Source organism: Microtus pennsylvanicus, chromosome 1 (genome assembly GCF_037038515.1).
Source record: "Microtus pennsylvanicus isolate mMicPen1 chromosome 1, mMicPen1.hap1, whole genome shotgun sequence".
Taxonomy (NCBI): Eukaryota; Metazoa; Chordata; class Mammalia; order Rodentia; family Cricetidae; genus Microtus; species Microtus pennsylvanicus.
In genome coordinates, this window is record NC_134579.1 from 203,725,335 (window position 1) to 203,739,383 (window position 14,049).

The window sequence follows — 14,049 nt, forward strand, 5'->3', positions numbered from 1 at the left end:
TCTCCTACTCAACACTTAAATTCTGTGATTTGACCTCAAATCTCCCTCCAGATGGAGCCTCCAGGGGAAAGTGCAGCCTGGGCCTCTCTGTAGGGAGATACTGAAAACTCCCTCTGCTTTGGGGCTGAACAGAAAAAGCCAAGCACCGGAGACTCTGCCGTGGATCTTGAATGGAGATCAGGGTCCAGCAAACTGGTGGGCAGCCTGTGGTCGTGGGAACCGCCTGCCCCTCAACTGGTGAAGGCATCTGCTTGTATGGTTCTAGCTACTTCTGGGGAAAAGGTGGGCTCTGGCCCTTACATCTTCCCCCAAGGGAGAGAGAACACTGGATGGCAACTGTCAAAACTGGACATTATCCAAGACTTCTCGCCCATCCTGTTCAACTTGAATTTAAAAAAAAAAGTGGAGGAGAGAGGCGCTGACCAGAGAAATGGATGTACAGTTGACACAGAGTCCACGTGTGGCCAAGGAGTTTATTTCTGGAGCGTGGTAACAGCTATGCCATCAGGGACGGTCCTCGAATGCTTCTCACCTGTGTATTTGTGTCACAAAGACATACTAAGACTTTGGAAAATTTCCAAATACTTGTGTTGGGGTTCCCCCACCACCACTTTTTTCTCCCCTTGTACCTGTTTTAACCACAGTCAACCAAACAAAATAGCTTTACAGCCTACTAAAACTCAGAAGTTGTCCTCAGAGGAAGCAGGTAAATATTTCCAACTGTAAATTTGCATTGATAAGCAGCAGGAAACAGGGCCTGGGAACCGAACAGCGGCTCTAATACTGGTGAGCCTGTCTTGTGGAAAGGAAACACACACGCACACACGCGCACGCGCGCGCGCACACACACACACACACAGAGAAAAAGTCTAGATGACCTAGAAAGAGTAGACCCTCTTTAGGACAGGGGCCTCAAAAATCAAAAGTATCCCTTGAGAGCAGTGTCAGCTTTGAAAAGGGGCGAGGAACAGATCTACAAGAAGCCATGCTAAGAATGTGGTTTCAATAGAGGGAGAACTTGCAGGAAGCCACATGGCTGCCCTGGTACCAAGGAGTCGTGTTTACCATAAACCCCGCAACAGCATTCTCCCTGAGGCGTATCTTTGCTGTGCCAACAACAAGGCGACCTCTTTAAAAAGTGGCGATTCCCCAATGCACCAACCACACCGCAGGGACTCGGAAGCGTTTCAGACAGATGCCATTGGCAGGCTCTTCCTAATCTCCCTGGCAAGCTGAAATAGCATGAACAACCTGGCAGACTACCCTGTAACGGGAATATGTGGGTGTTGCCTAGAGATGCCAGGATCCCTAAGAATGCTGGGTCCATGCTCCGCATCACTGTCTCCTCTTGTGTCCCCTGCAAATGGATGAGTTTCTTCTCCCCCAAACCCAGAGCCAAAGTTGTCTAGAAGACACAGCCAAATAAAAGTTACGATAACCTCCACCAGAACCCAACTCTATGCCACCCCTGCTGGAGGCTGTTGTGTTGTTGGACTGGCAGGCAGACTGAACTATTAATTCCGAAATGTGTGATTTACAAGTTTGCTTTTGTAGATTCACCACAAGGGAAGGCTGATTTTAAAAAAACAAGCCGTGTGTGGTAGTGCACGCCTTTGATCCCAGCACTCGGGAGGCAGAGGCAGGTGGGTCTGAAAGACAAAGCGAGTTCTAAGACAACCAGGGCTATGCAGAGAAACCCTATCTTGAAAAACAAGCAAACGAAACAGGCTGATTCTTGAGCAAGGCTCTGTGTGTGTGTGTGTGTGTGTGTGTGTGTGTGTGTGTGTGTGTGTGTGTGTTATTGCATGTACAAATGGCGCAAAGGACAGGTGAGAAGACCCTTAGAATCAAGTACTGTCAGGACACTCACAACATCTCACAGCCCCACAATAAAAATGTACAGAAGCCTGGGTTCCCTTATGAGTGAGCTTAGCAATAGTGGCATGAAAACCCCAGGCATCAACCCCTACCTTCCCATGTCACATGAATACATTTTAAAACATTATTTGATACCACAAAAGTCAAGATTGTCTATGAGTCTTTTTCAAACTTTCAACCAGGACCCACATTCTCATGGCTTCCTAGAGTCTTAAACACACACACACACACATAAACACACACACTCTTACACAGCAAGAGTTTGGATCAAACTCAGCTCAATTACTTGGGCATCCTTTTTGATTTGCAGTGATGGCCCACTGAAACATTTTGTGATTGGCACTCAGAGCCAGACACGGATGTGTTCTGAACATATCAGAAATCGTCTGTCCACTCAGCAGGCCCTGGGAGCAACACCGAGATCCCCATGGGTATCCACCACCGAGCATGAGAAGGAAGTCTCCTGCTGACAGGGTCCAAAAACAGTGACTTAGATCCAGGTTGGCAACCTTCTTGTATCCCACAATTCAAGTTGCAAGTCAAGACTCTTTGCAATGTTGTGAACCTGTCCCTTAAGGGTCCCCCAACCGCTCACCAGGCCCTTGGGATCTCTGCCGGAGGGTGAGCAGAGCCAGATTGGAGAGGGCAGAATCCGAGGCCATCCCCCGGTGGTCCTCTTGATCAGCTGGGAAGACACTGCAGAAAGCAGTGCGTGATCCCCCACCATTGACTGCTGGCTGCGCTGATCCCGAAGGTTCTCTAAAGGTGTCCTCACCCCAAGCAGACTTGGCCCAGGCCGAGTGACCCAGATAAAGGTAGGAGCTGGGTAAGAGGGTCCATGGATCTTCCAGAGGTCTGCGCTGGGGAGGCAAATCACTGTGCATGTCCCTGGAAAGGCGTCGATCTGGAGGTTGGACCTGAGGGCAGTTTGGGGACCCAGAATCACCCGAGGAGAGAGCGCTGTTCGGAGTCCGGAGGCATCGCAGACCCGGCGACCTTGGTGTGGCAGCGCTGCCTGCGCCAGGAGTTGTCAAGGCCCAGGACGTGGGCATCCAGTCGGCCTCAAGCGTCTTGGACGCGACGCCGCCGCTAGTCGGGGTTTCGCTGAAGGTCAGCCGCGAGAGGCTCCGGCTCAGGGAGGCCAGGGTCGCGGGCTGCGGTGGCGGTGGGAGGCTGTGTGCACTGGGCTCCCGGAGAATCGGCCTGGCTGCAGCGGGGCTGCTCCGGATGCTCAGTGGCCGCTGCTCCTCGGCGCCACCGCCCGGCCAAGTCCGCGTCTTGGCGCGGAGTTCGTCGGCCACCGGCAGCTGCGCATGGTGTGGCCTCTCGGGGTGGTAGAATCTGCACTTGACCCCATAGGTGCATTTCTTGCCTAGAAGTGGTACAGGGTGGGAGAGGGCGCAGGATGAGACCTGGGATGAGCAGAGGCTTCCAATACCTGGCCAAATACCCTTCCCCGGGCCGCTGCCTCCCCTGCCTTCCGCCCCGTGAAAAGACCACAGATTTGGAAGGTGACCCAGGTGGCAAGGGTTCTGGGATAAATAGGAGAGCGTGCTCAGAGCTCCAGAACCCCCAAGGCCAGCAGAGTAAGTCTCCATCCAGGCACTTCCTTTAAGCAGAGTCTGAAGCCAAAAGAGTCTGGTCACCCTTAGTCTCCTCTGCCCCAGAGACAAGGCTGACCTTCGGGATGGAGCCCCGCAGTAGAGATGCTGATGGTACAAGATCATGTCTCCAGCAATGCCTGTTTTCACTAATGGCCAAGTCCAACCCTGCCTAACCATTGCCTTCTCTCTATACCTGTTCTAACCGGGGTGAACAAACGACCAAATAATTGACCATTTAAAACCCAACACTTCACAGAGTGAACCTCGACAATTTGGGCCAGCCTGGAAGGATAGTTACGTTAATTCTAACGAGAAGTGATTTCGAATGTCACCCGTGTCTTAATGAACTTCTTTAAGCACAAAGGCCAGGAGCATTAAAATAACTTAACAAAGCAAGTTAATCAAAGAACTAGGCAGACGGCTAGGATGAAACCCTTAACTCTGGATCGATAGCATGGACCAAGTTGGTGAGGTTGGAGGTGGAGGGGGCAGGATGAAAACATGTGCCAGGGATGGGAAGGGCTGAGAACAAGAGCTGGGGGAAGGGCTGAGAACAAGAGCTGGGGCATGCATGGTCTGCCCCTGCAAGTGTGGCTCTACCTCCAGCCTTCATGGCTATCAGTTCATCCTTAGAGCTGTTGGCAAGCTACCGTCCAGAAATGCTAGGCTTGCCGGGCAGTGGTGGTGGCGCACGCCTTTAATCCCAGCACTTGGAAGGCAGAGGCAGGCGGATCTCTGTGAGTTCGAGACCAGCCTGGTCTACAAGAGCTAGTTCCAGGACAAGCTCCCAAAACCACAAAGAAACCCTGACTCGAAAAAAAAAATTCAGAAATGCTAGGTTTCTCACCAGGGGCAGGTAACTGGTTGAGGGCAGAGCTTGCTTGGGCAGGAACCCAAGTTGCTGTCCTCCAGGCTAGGGCTTCCCACTGTACCCCTATGCAATCTGTACCAAGAAAAACACACAACGCCTGGCTGCTACCCACCGTAGGGACAGTGCTGCCAGGAAGGCTCTGGGGGCCTTGGCTTCTTGCTTAGGAAATTGCTCAGGGTTGGTCCACGGCGGCCCAGGGGGTCATCAGGAGGCATGAACCTGGAAAATAACCGTAGAGCGGTCACTTCAAGAGCGAATGGGACTTAGTTACCACTGGAACCTATGTGGAGGCTCAGGAGAGGAGGCCTTAGCCTTCCGGAGAATACCAGATGGCGTGGACCATGTCCTCAAGAAGATTCGCATACCACAGCATAACCCTCCCTTCACACCAGCCCTCCCAGCGTGGTACTGGCAGCAGGTTCAGAATCACCTCAGAGCTTGTTACATAAATGCAGTCTGAAGCTTTGCACTGTCCCCGTTAGGGAGAATTGGAGTGTGTGTGTGTGTGTGTGTGTGTGTGTTGCCGTTGTTGTGTTTTAGAAATCTAAATATTAACAACTTCCTAGGTGTTTTTTTATGAAGGATGAGAAAAGCTTAACTGCTAGGACTTCCCACCTCACAAAAGCCTAACAAAGTTCGTTCATTAACAGACCGCTCCCAGGAGGCTTGGGAACTGTGTGAACGCCTTGGAGGCTTACTTAGGTCTTGTGATGTTCATCTGAACTGTCAATTTGATGATAATAACCCGGGGGACGGCCCCTGGGCATGCCTGTGAGAGGGTATCTCTATCAGGCTAAATGAGGTGGGAAGATGTACCCCTTGTAGGCAGTACCATTCCCTAAGCTGGGATCCTCGACTATGTAAAGAGAGGACAAGGTGGACTGAGCCTATGCAGTCACGGCTCTGCTCCTCGACTGCAGAAGCTGCCTCAGGTTCCTGCCGCTGTGACTTGCTCACTATGAAGGGTTGTAACCCAGAACCAGGAATCAAAATATGCCCGTAAGTTGTTTTTATCAGGCAGGGTATTTTATCAAAGCAACAGACCAAGAAATCCCTTCCACCCACTCGCCTTACACCAGGCCTCTCAACTCTGGCATATGCAAATGAAGGGTCAATACTGACCATCTAAAACACCAGCAGGTAAGCCGAATGAGGCACAGACCCCTGCACACAGCACCTCTGCCAGGTCCAGCCCCGCCCTTTGCAAACTCTGGGTATGATGGAACCTCTGGGGTTGCCCTGCCTCTGAACACATGGTCCTCTGATGCCCGTCTGGCTCCTGCCTGCTCCTCCTCTCTGGCAAAGAGCCTCATTACAGAAGGGGATGGGTGTTCCAGATGTTTGGGGCAGAAAAAGAAATGCGGCAAAAGCTGGGCATTAGTCACTGTAACCCCACTCTCGGGGAGGCTGAAGCAGGAGGATTGCAAGTTCGAGCCAGCCTGAGTAACTTAGTGAGACCCTAACTCAATAACATTTACAAAAGGGTCCCCAATGTGCCTTTGATAGGGTACTTGCCAAGTATATGCACAAAGCCTTGGGTCCAGCACCACAAAAGCAAAATGCTTCTGAAAGTAAGTAAATAAAAACCAAAAATCCTCCCATTTACTAAGATCCTGTATTTCTTATCAATCCTTTTGTTTCCAGGAGCCCCTTTCAATTCATACAAAAGTTCTAGGGGAGGGTTAAAAGGGGAGAAGGGCTGTCTTTGCCATCACCTACAAGTTGAGCGAGTCCCACCCTGCAGAGAACTGAGTGATCCCTGACCCAGTGCGGACTCCAGGGCTCAGCTCCAGCCACACAGCTGGCTTCTTCTCGGAGCTGGGATCTGGCCAAGAATCTGAGGAACTGCCCACTGCAGTTATTAAAAGTTCTCAAAGGCATTACCTCCCCCCCACACACACCTCTCTCTCTCTCTCTCTCTCTCTCTCTCTCTCTCTCTCTCTCTCTCTCTCTCTCTCGGGGGCAAGAGCTGTGCCAAGAGGGCCCTGTGGACATGCCTGGGGCACTGAGGCAGGCGCCCTCACTCACAGGCAGTCAGGCCCTGACTTCTGACCCTCCACCCCCTTAGCAGAGGGCCAGGCATTAGAAGGACTTGGCCAGGGCCTCTGGTTGTCACCAGGCCAGAGGCAGCCATGACCTGTCAACCCACAGCGAGGATTTCTAGCTTGACAGATTCATCTAGACCAAAGCTGAACAGAGGAAACCCACGAGATGGAAAAGACCGTGGGGGTTACTGCAGGGCAGTTGCTGAAGCAGCTATCCTGGTACCCAGAAGGGCATCGCTTCTTGGGTTCAGGATCAGGTGGCCGTGCAGGGTGGAAGCATGTCCAGACCTGTTCCCTGGAATAACTGCAACTCCTTATAGGATACAGTTTTCTGTAATCATCACACCACCTCAGCAGGGCCTCTGAGGAAACCACTGTGCATGGTCCAAAGCCTTAGCTTTTTCCCTGCCCTGCACCACCTCTCTTGGCTTTTGGGGTCAGGCTCTGTCCTCTTCTGGGCTAGTGGACCTGGAGTGCCTCTTCTCTCCTCTCATCTGCTCTTCGCCTGGCCCATAGTCATGCATTCATTCCTTCACGGACTCCTCCACCCCCATGTCACTGGTAAGTGTGTGACTCCTATGTGCCAAGCGTGCTGGGAACATGGAGACTCAGTGGGCAATCTGGGTTATTATGGAGTCAGAGAGTTTGCTCAAACCACGTGCCAGAAGGCCAGTCAGAAGTCCCAGAGCAAGAGTTGATGGACTGCCGCCTAGGAGGGCTGGGGTTGTAGCCCAGATGGTAGAATCTATGTGTAGGATACATAAAGCCCTGCATTGGTTCGATCCTCAGCATGGTATGAACTGGGCATGGTGCCCACGTCTATAATTGTGATACTCGGGAGATGGAGGCAGGAGGACCAGAAGTTCAAGGTTATCCTTAACTACTGAGTTTGAAGCCAGCCTGAGATATAGAAGAGTGTCTCGATCAGTATTCTTTAAAGTTTATTTGTATTAATTTTAATCATGTGTAGGTATATATATGTCTGCATGTAAGTCTATATATGCGAGTGTAGGTGCATTTGGAAGCCAGGAGTACTGGGTTCCCCAGAGCCCAAGTTATAGACGGTTATGAGCTGGCTGAGATGGGTGCTGAGAACCGAACTCTGGTCCGCTGGAAAAGCAGCAAGTGTTCTTAACCCCTGAGTCATCTTCCCAGCCCCAGTAAACATTTTTAAAAAGACAAAAACTTGAAAGAAAATACAAAAAAAAAGTTGAAATCCCCCTTCCATGATAACTTTTTTCTAATTTCAATTTCTAGATTTATTTTTATTTTATGTATATGGGTGTTTTGTCTCTCTATCTCTATCTCTGTGTGTGTGTGAGTGTGTGTATGTGTGTGTGAGCGTGTGTGAGTGTGTGTGTGTGTGTGCCACATGTATGCCTGGTACCTATGGGATCCAAAAATGGGCATCAGATCCCCTAGAACTGCAGTTATGGATGTCTGCGAGCCACCACGTCGGTGCTGGGACTCAAACCTGGGTTCTCTGCAAGAGCAGCAGTGCCCTTGACCACTGAGTTGTCTCTGCAGCCCTGCCTTTCATGGTGACTATCTTATGGACTTTACTTGGACAGAAAACGGAGTTTGTGATGTGCTAAACACACTGGCCCACCTGCTGGACAGCCTCGCAGAGAGTCAGTTCAATGGGCCGTGAAAACCAAATGGTCGCAGGCAGAACTGCTTTCAGGGAAACCAGTCACAGAATAGAGGGGATACGAGGGACAGAGATGGCCCCTGGCCTGAAGGGGCCTGGTTCCGGCAAGCAGGCTTCCGTTCCTTACCTGTCGTTCACAAAGGAGAACATGAGCAGTCGCTGCTCGATGAACCATTTCCACTCAGGGTTTTCACTCTGCAGGTCCCGGTAGTTGTCGTTGGAGACAATGATGCCATCCTTCTCGTAGGCCACCTTCACGATGTAGCGGTCATCGTAGCACACGACTCGCTTGCCGTTGACCTTGCGGGACGGGGTGTACACCAACACAGCTTGCCGCTCCAGCTCTTCCAGCACGTGCTGCTCTGAGGCCACAGGTGGAGACTTGAGTCAGGGCTCTACAGAAGGGCGCGCCTCCCAACCCAGGAACGCCCTCCCCCAAAGCATCTGCCTCCGTACCTGCTGCAGACAATCAGACCTGGGCAGGTTTGAAGGGACTATTACCGTCTAGATAGTTTCTTCTTATAAAGTCTAGACTGGTCTCAACTTCACAATCCTCCCCGCTTCTGCCTCCTTAGTTTTGGGATTATCGCCTGCACCACCAAGGCTCTTTAATGCCTATAATCCCGGCATTGGGAAGTAGAAGCAGACGGACAAGGAATGCGGGGTTACATGAGCCCCTGCCTCAAACAACACAGTTCGGCAAAAGTGCATAGTACACCTAAGCTATTTGTGATAAACAGCACCGCGAACTCGGTGAACTTCGAGAATGAGGTGCGCCAAGGCCTGGAAAGTCCCTGCTGCCCATCCCAGTCCAAAAGCCTCACTTCGCTTCCCCTTGAGATAATGTGTCATAAAACAGTGTTGACAGTCCCCTTACTTTTATTTTCACAAGGACACAGACGAGGATCATTTTCAGAGTGGCTCTGCCTTGTACTTTACCCAACGAACTGTCCCTACCCACACTCATTTACCAGTTTCTTTTCCTGGTTACCGTATGGTGACATGGTCTGGCTGTGCCCACGTTGGCTACTGTCACCAAGGGAGTCTCTGGCATGTACATCCGGGGAACCCCCTGGGGGGTTGCTCTCTAAAATATTTTGGGGCTTGCCAGGTATAACATGGTCCCTTACAGGGGTTTATTTTGCATTTATTTCTGGTTATTAAAGGAACTGAGCATCTTTGTCTATTTTTACTGTTTTCTTCTATAAAAGGCTTATTTGTGGTCCTGGAGAGATGGCTCAGAGGTTAAGAGCCCTGGCTGTTCTTCCAGAGGACCCTTGTTCAGTTCCCAGCACCTGAATGGCAGCTCACAGCTATCTTTAACACCAGTTCCAGAGGATCTGAGGCACTCACACAGACATACATATGTGCATACTTTAAAATAAATCTTTAAAAAAGGCTTATTTATGAAATAGCTCATCTTTCTGTAGGTTCTTGTCCTTGCTTCATTCATTTGGAGATGAACCCCTTCAGCAGTAAAATGTAAGCTATAGGGTTGAAGATGTGACCGGTCTGGCCAAGTGTCTCCCTGTGATGCAGGAAGCCTGGGTTTCAACCCCATCACCCCATAAAATAGGCCTGCATTGCCCACCCTTAGCCCTGGAAGGAGAAGCAGGCAGGTCAGACGTTTAAGAAGGTAGATCCTGCTACAGTCCAGACTCTTCCCTCTGTTCTCTCGGTCCTATTCTTGCTTGTTTGCTTGCTTGCTTGCTTGCTTGCTTGCTTGCTTGGCTGGTTGGCCGGTTGGTTGGTTAGTTGGTGTTTTGGGTTTTGTTGTTGTTCTTTTTTTTTTTTTTGATGCACTGCTATCTGCTTCTGAGCCAAAGCTCCCAACGTGCCCAATTTTATTCATTTTTTCTGCACAGGACTGACTGTCCCTTTGTGGTTTATTTTAAAATCGCAAGCCAAGTATGTTGGCACACACAGCACTTGGGAGACTGAGGCAGGAGAATCGCCATGGTCTTAGGCTATAAAGTGAGTTCCTGGCCATCTAGGGCCATATAGCAGGACTCTGTCATTATAGATAAATATATAGAGGTCAGAGGACAACCCTTGAAGACAGAAATCAGAGAAAACCGTACTGACTCTACAGTGTGGAGGGAGTCGCAGCCCAGCAAATGCCTGGAAAGCCAAGCAGAGGTGGGAACAGCTCTCCCTGGAGGCAGCAAAATATTCCAGGCAGAGGCAAAGAGCTATTGCTGGGCCTGAGCCTCTTCTTATCTACCATCGCTGTCTCTGAGAAAAAGAGGAAGGCATGGCTAGCCAGGAGAACAGCCCCAATGTGCTGTTCTCTGGGAAGAAAGCCCTCGTTGTCCTCCCGTTGGAGTGTGTGAGCCCAGCAGCCTTACTTCCTGTCTGCCTCAAGGAGATGTGGGAGGAAAACTGTGAATGAATGCCCGGGAAAAACCCTCGTTCTAGGAGAGAAACCCACGGCACTTAAATAAGCGTTTGTCTTATCAGACTGACTCCGGTGAGAGGCTCAGTGGATAAAGACGCTGGGACGCTCGCAGCTAAGCCTGGCAATTCATGTAGCATGAGTGCATGCGTGTGTGTGTGTGTGTGTGTGTGTGTGTGTGCGCGCACACACACACACACACACAAATATAAAAGTAAAATAAATAAATGTGCCTTTTAATCAGGCTTCCCAATGAACAAAAAGGGCTGATAAACAAATCAACAGACTTTAGGGAAGAAACCCTAAGAGCAAGAGAGACTAAAATGAGCAAAGAGAACTAATCTCAGAAAAAAATAATAAAACTAAGGAAAAAAATAGAAATCAAGGTAACATTTTAAAAATCTACATTGGCATAGAAATATCCAAGAGGATATGGCATCCATAAGAATAGCAGTTTACTTTAAAAAACAAATGAATAAAAAGAGAAGGGGACGAGAAGCAACTGTAGCCGTGCAAGGCATTTAAAACAAACTAAAGGGCTGGGGAGGTGGCTTCATGGGTGGAATGCTTGTCTAGCACGCATGAACCCTGGGCTTAAGCAGGAGCACCACTAAACCAAGCCTGATGCTGCACACACACACACACACACACACACACACAGAGAGAGAGAGAGAGAGACCGAGACAGAGACAGAGACAGAGACAGAGAGACAGAGACAGAGGAGTGGGGACAGATACCTTTGGCAACTCTTCCAAATAACCCAGGGGTAACCACTCCTGTTGTTGACTTGGCTGGATTGATGCCAGTGAAGGTTTAGCACCCACCTCTGGCATAAGAAAGCAGAATAGAAAACAAGCAAGGCCTGGGGACATAGGTCTGTAGTGGAGCAAGGGCCTAGCACATGCAGGCTCTGTGTTCAAGGCTCTGGACAGCAAAACAACAACAACAAACTGTTTATCTCCCCTCACAGTGTCTGACTAGACTAATTGTAGCTTAGAATATCAACTATGTTAAGAATGAAAATGGGGGTGGGGCCCTTTCATCCGGTCTCTCCAGAGTCACTCTGGACACCCCCATTCCCTGGAGACTCTTCTCCTGGTGCAGACCCAGGGTCCCCTCAGGTCTTTCTCACAGAGAAACATTTTGTACCAGGGACTCCCAGTGGCACACGGGGCTGGATGCAGGTGGGCAGTTTTCACTGTCCTTCCTGTCCTCCACTATGGTCTCTCCAGAATCACTACTGATTCTATGGTCACCTGAAGACAGGAGTCCCTCTTCCCACACCTTCACTGCCTGGGAACTCCACCTCTTGATGTGTGCCTCAGTGGCCCTGGCTCTGACTTTTCAGTGGAGACTCTGAAAGCCAGAAAGACCTGGACAGAGGTTCTGCAAACTCTACGAGACCACAGATGGCATCCCAGACCTCTATACTCAGCAAAATTATCAATCGCAATTGACTAAGAAAGAAAAACATTTTAAGATTACGTACAATTTTAAGCAATTTCTATTTACCAATCTAGATCTATAGAAGGCAATAGGGGAAAAACAAAAACTTCACTCAAAGAGAAGGTTGTCCATACCCAGGAAGATACAAGGAATGAATAATACCAAAAATGCTAATAAAAAGGGAGGAAACACACAATAACAACAACAAAATAAAAAGAACTAATAAGCTCATTGATATCTCTCAATATTAATGGGCTCAATCCACCAATATAAGCAGATTAGAAAAAACAAGATCCATATTTCTGCTGTATCTAAGAAACATCAAGGATAGCCATTACCCCTGGGGAAAAGGATGGGAAAAGGTATTCTAAGCAAATGGACCCAAGAAGCTAGCTGGTGCAGTCATTTTAATACCTGACAAAATAAAATTCAAACCAAAAATTACCAGAATAGATAAGCAGGATACTACATATTGGTTAAAGGAAAATCTATCAAGAGGAAATTGCTATTCTAAACATTTAGTCATTAAACTCAGGGCTCCCAAGTTTATAAAAGAAAGACTACTATAGCTCCAATCACAGATTGACCCTCACAGTGATGGTGAGTAGCTTCAATACCCCACACTTGACAACAGACAGGCCATCCTGACAAAACTAAACTGTTAAATAGCATCACAAATAAATGAAGCTAGCAGATATCTACAGAACATTTCACCCGAACACTAAGGAATGTATTTTCTTTTCAGCACTCATTAAATGTTCTCCAAAATTAGTCATATACTAGAACACAAAGAAAGTCTTATCAGATACAAGAAAATTGAAATAACACCCTATATCTTATCTGACCACTACAGATTGAAATTGGACATCAAAAAAACAGAAATAGCAGAAAGTACACAAACTCATGGAAACTGAGCAACTTACTCCTGTGAAAACTGGGTCAAGATAGAAATTGAATGAAAATGAAAACACAGCCCACCCAAACCTATGGGACACAATGAAAGCAGTTCTAAAAGGCAAGGTCATAGACTAAGTTCCTCTGTAAACAAAACGAAAGAAGCTGGGTGGTGGTGGTGCATGCCTTTAATCCCAGCTCTCAGGAGGCAGAGGCAGGTGGATCTCTGTGAGTTTGAGGCCAGCCTGGTCTACAAGAGCTAGTTCCAGGACAGCTAGGACTGTTACTCAGAGGAAACCTGTCTCAAAAAGAAAGAAAGAAAGAAAGAAAGAAAGAAAGAAAGAAAGAAAGAAAGAAAGAAAGAAAGAAAGAAAGAAAGAAAGAAAGAAAGAAGGAAGGAAGGAAGGAAGGAAGGAAGGAAGGAAGGAAGGAAGGAAAAACACAACAAAAACCAAACAAACAAACAAAAAACCTGGAGATACCTCATATTAGTAACTTAGTGGCACACTGAAAGCTCTAGAACAACCAGAAAAAAATAATACACAAAAAGAGTAAATGACAAGAAATAAACCTGGGACTGAAATCAATGAAGTAGAAACAAACCACAAAAATACAAAGAATCAATGAAATGGAGAGCTGATTCTTTGAGAAAATCAACCATATTGACAAACCCTGAGTCAAACTAACTAAAAGCCACAGAGAGAAGACCCAAATTAATAAAGGTAGAGATGGAAGTGGAGACGTTGCACGGACACAAAAGAAATTCACATAAGGATGTTCTTTAAAAACCTGTACTCCACCAGGCTGGAAAACCAGAGAGAAATGGATGAATTTCTTGGTAAACATTGCCTATCAAAGGTAAATCAAGATCCAACATGCAATTTAAACACACCCACTAGTCAAGTGAAATAGAAACAGCATTTTAAAGTCTCCAAACTTAAAAAAGCCCAGGGCCAAATGGACACAGCACAGAATTATTTCAGACCTTCAAAGAATAATTAACACTAATGCTCCTCAAATTATTCTGCAAAATAGAAACAGAATGGTCATTGCCTAATTGTTTCTACAAAACAAACTCAAAGCGTTTTCACTGAACTCAGGAATAAAACAAGGGTGTCCACTTTCTCCATACCTACTCAGTATAGTATCTGAAGTCCTAGCTAGAGCAATAAGAGACCGGAAGGAGATCAATGGGATGCACATAGGAAAGGAAGAAATTAAAGTATCTTTATTTGTAGATGATACAATTTTGCACAAAAATGACC

At 48.1% G+C, this 14,049-nt stretch overlaps 1 protein-coding gene across 6 annotated transcripts in view; it reads right to left on the reverse strand.

Annotated features, from left to right (window-relative positions):
• Window positions 1–453: 453 nt before the first annotated feature.
• The window catches only part of Zc3h12d (zinc finger CCCH-type containing 12D), a 38,638-nt gene continuing 25,042 nt past the window's right edge, over window positions 454–14,049 (reverse strand). For all 6 annotated transcript variants that reach the window (XM_075949273.1, XM_075949265.1, XM_075949301.1 and 3 more), the window contains 3 exons: window positions 8,177–8,411; window positions 4,466–4,572; window positions 454–3,250 (listed from right to left, as the gene is read on the reverse strand). In XM_075949273.1, coding sequence (XP_075805388.1) covers window positions 2,451–3,250; window positions 4,466–4,572; window positions 8,177–8,411 — 1,142 coding nt within the window. In that variant the 3' untranslated portion in view covers window positions 454–2,450. The remainder of the gene's footprint in view (window positions 3,251–4,465; window positions 4,573–8,176; window positions 8,412–14,049) is intronic.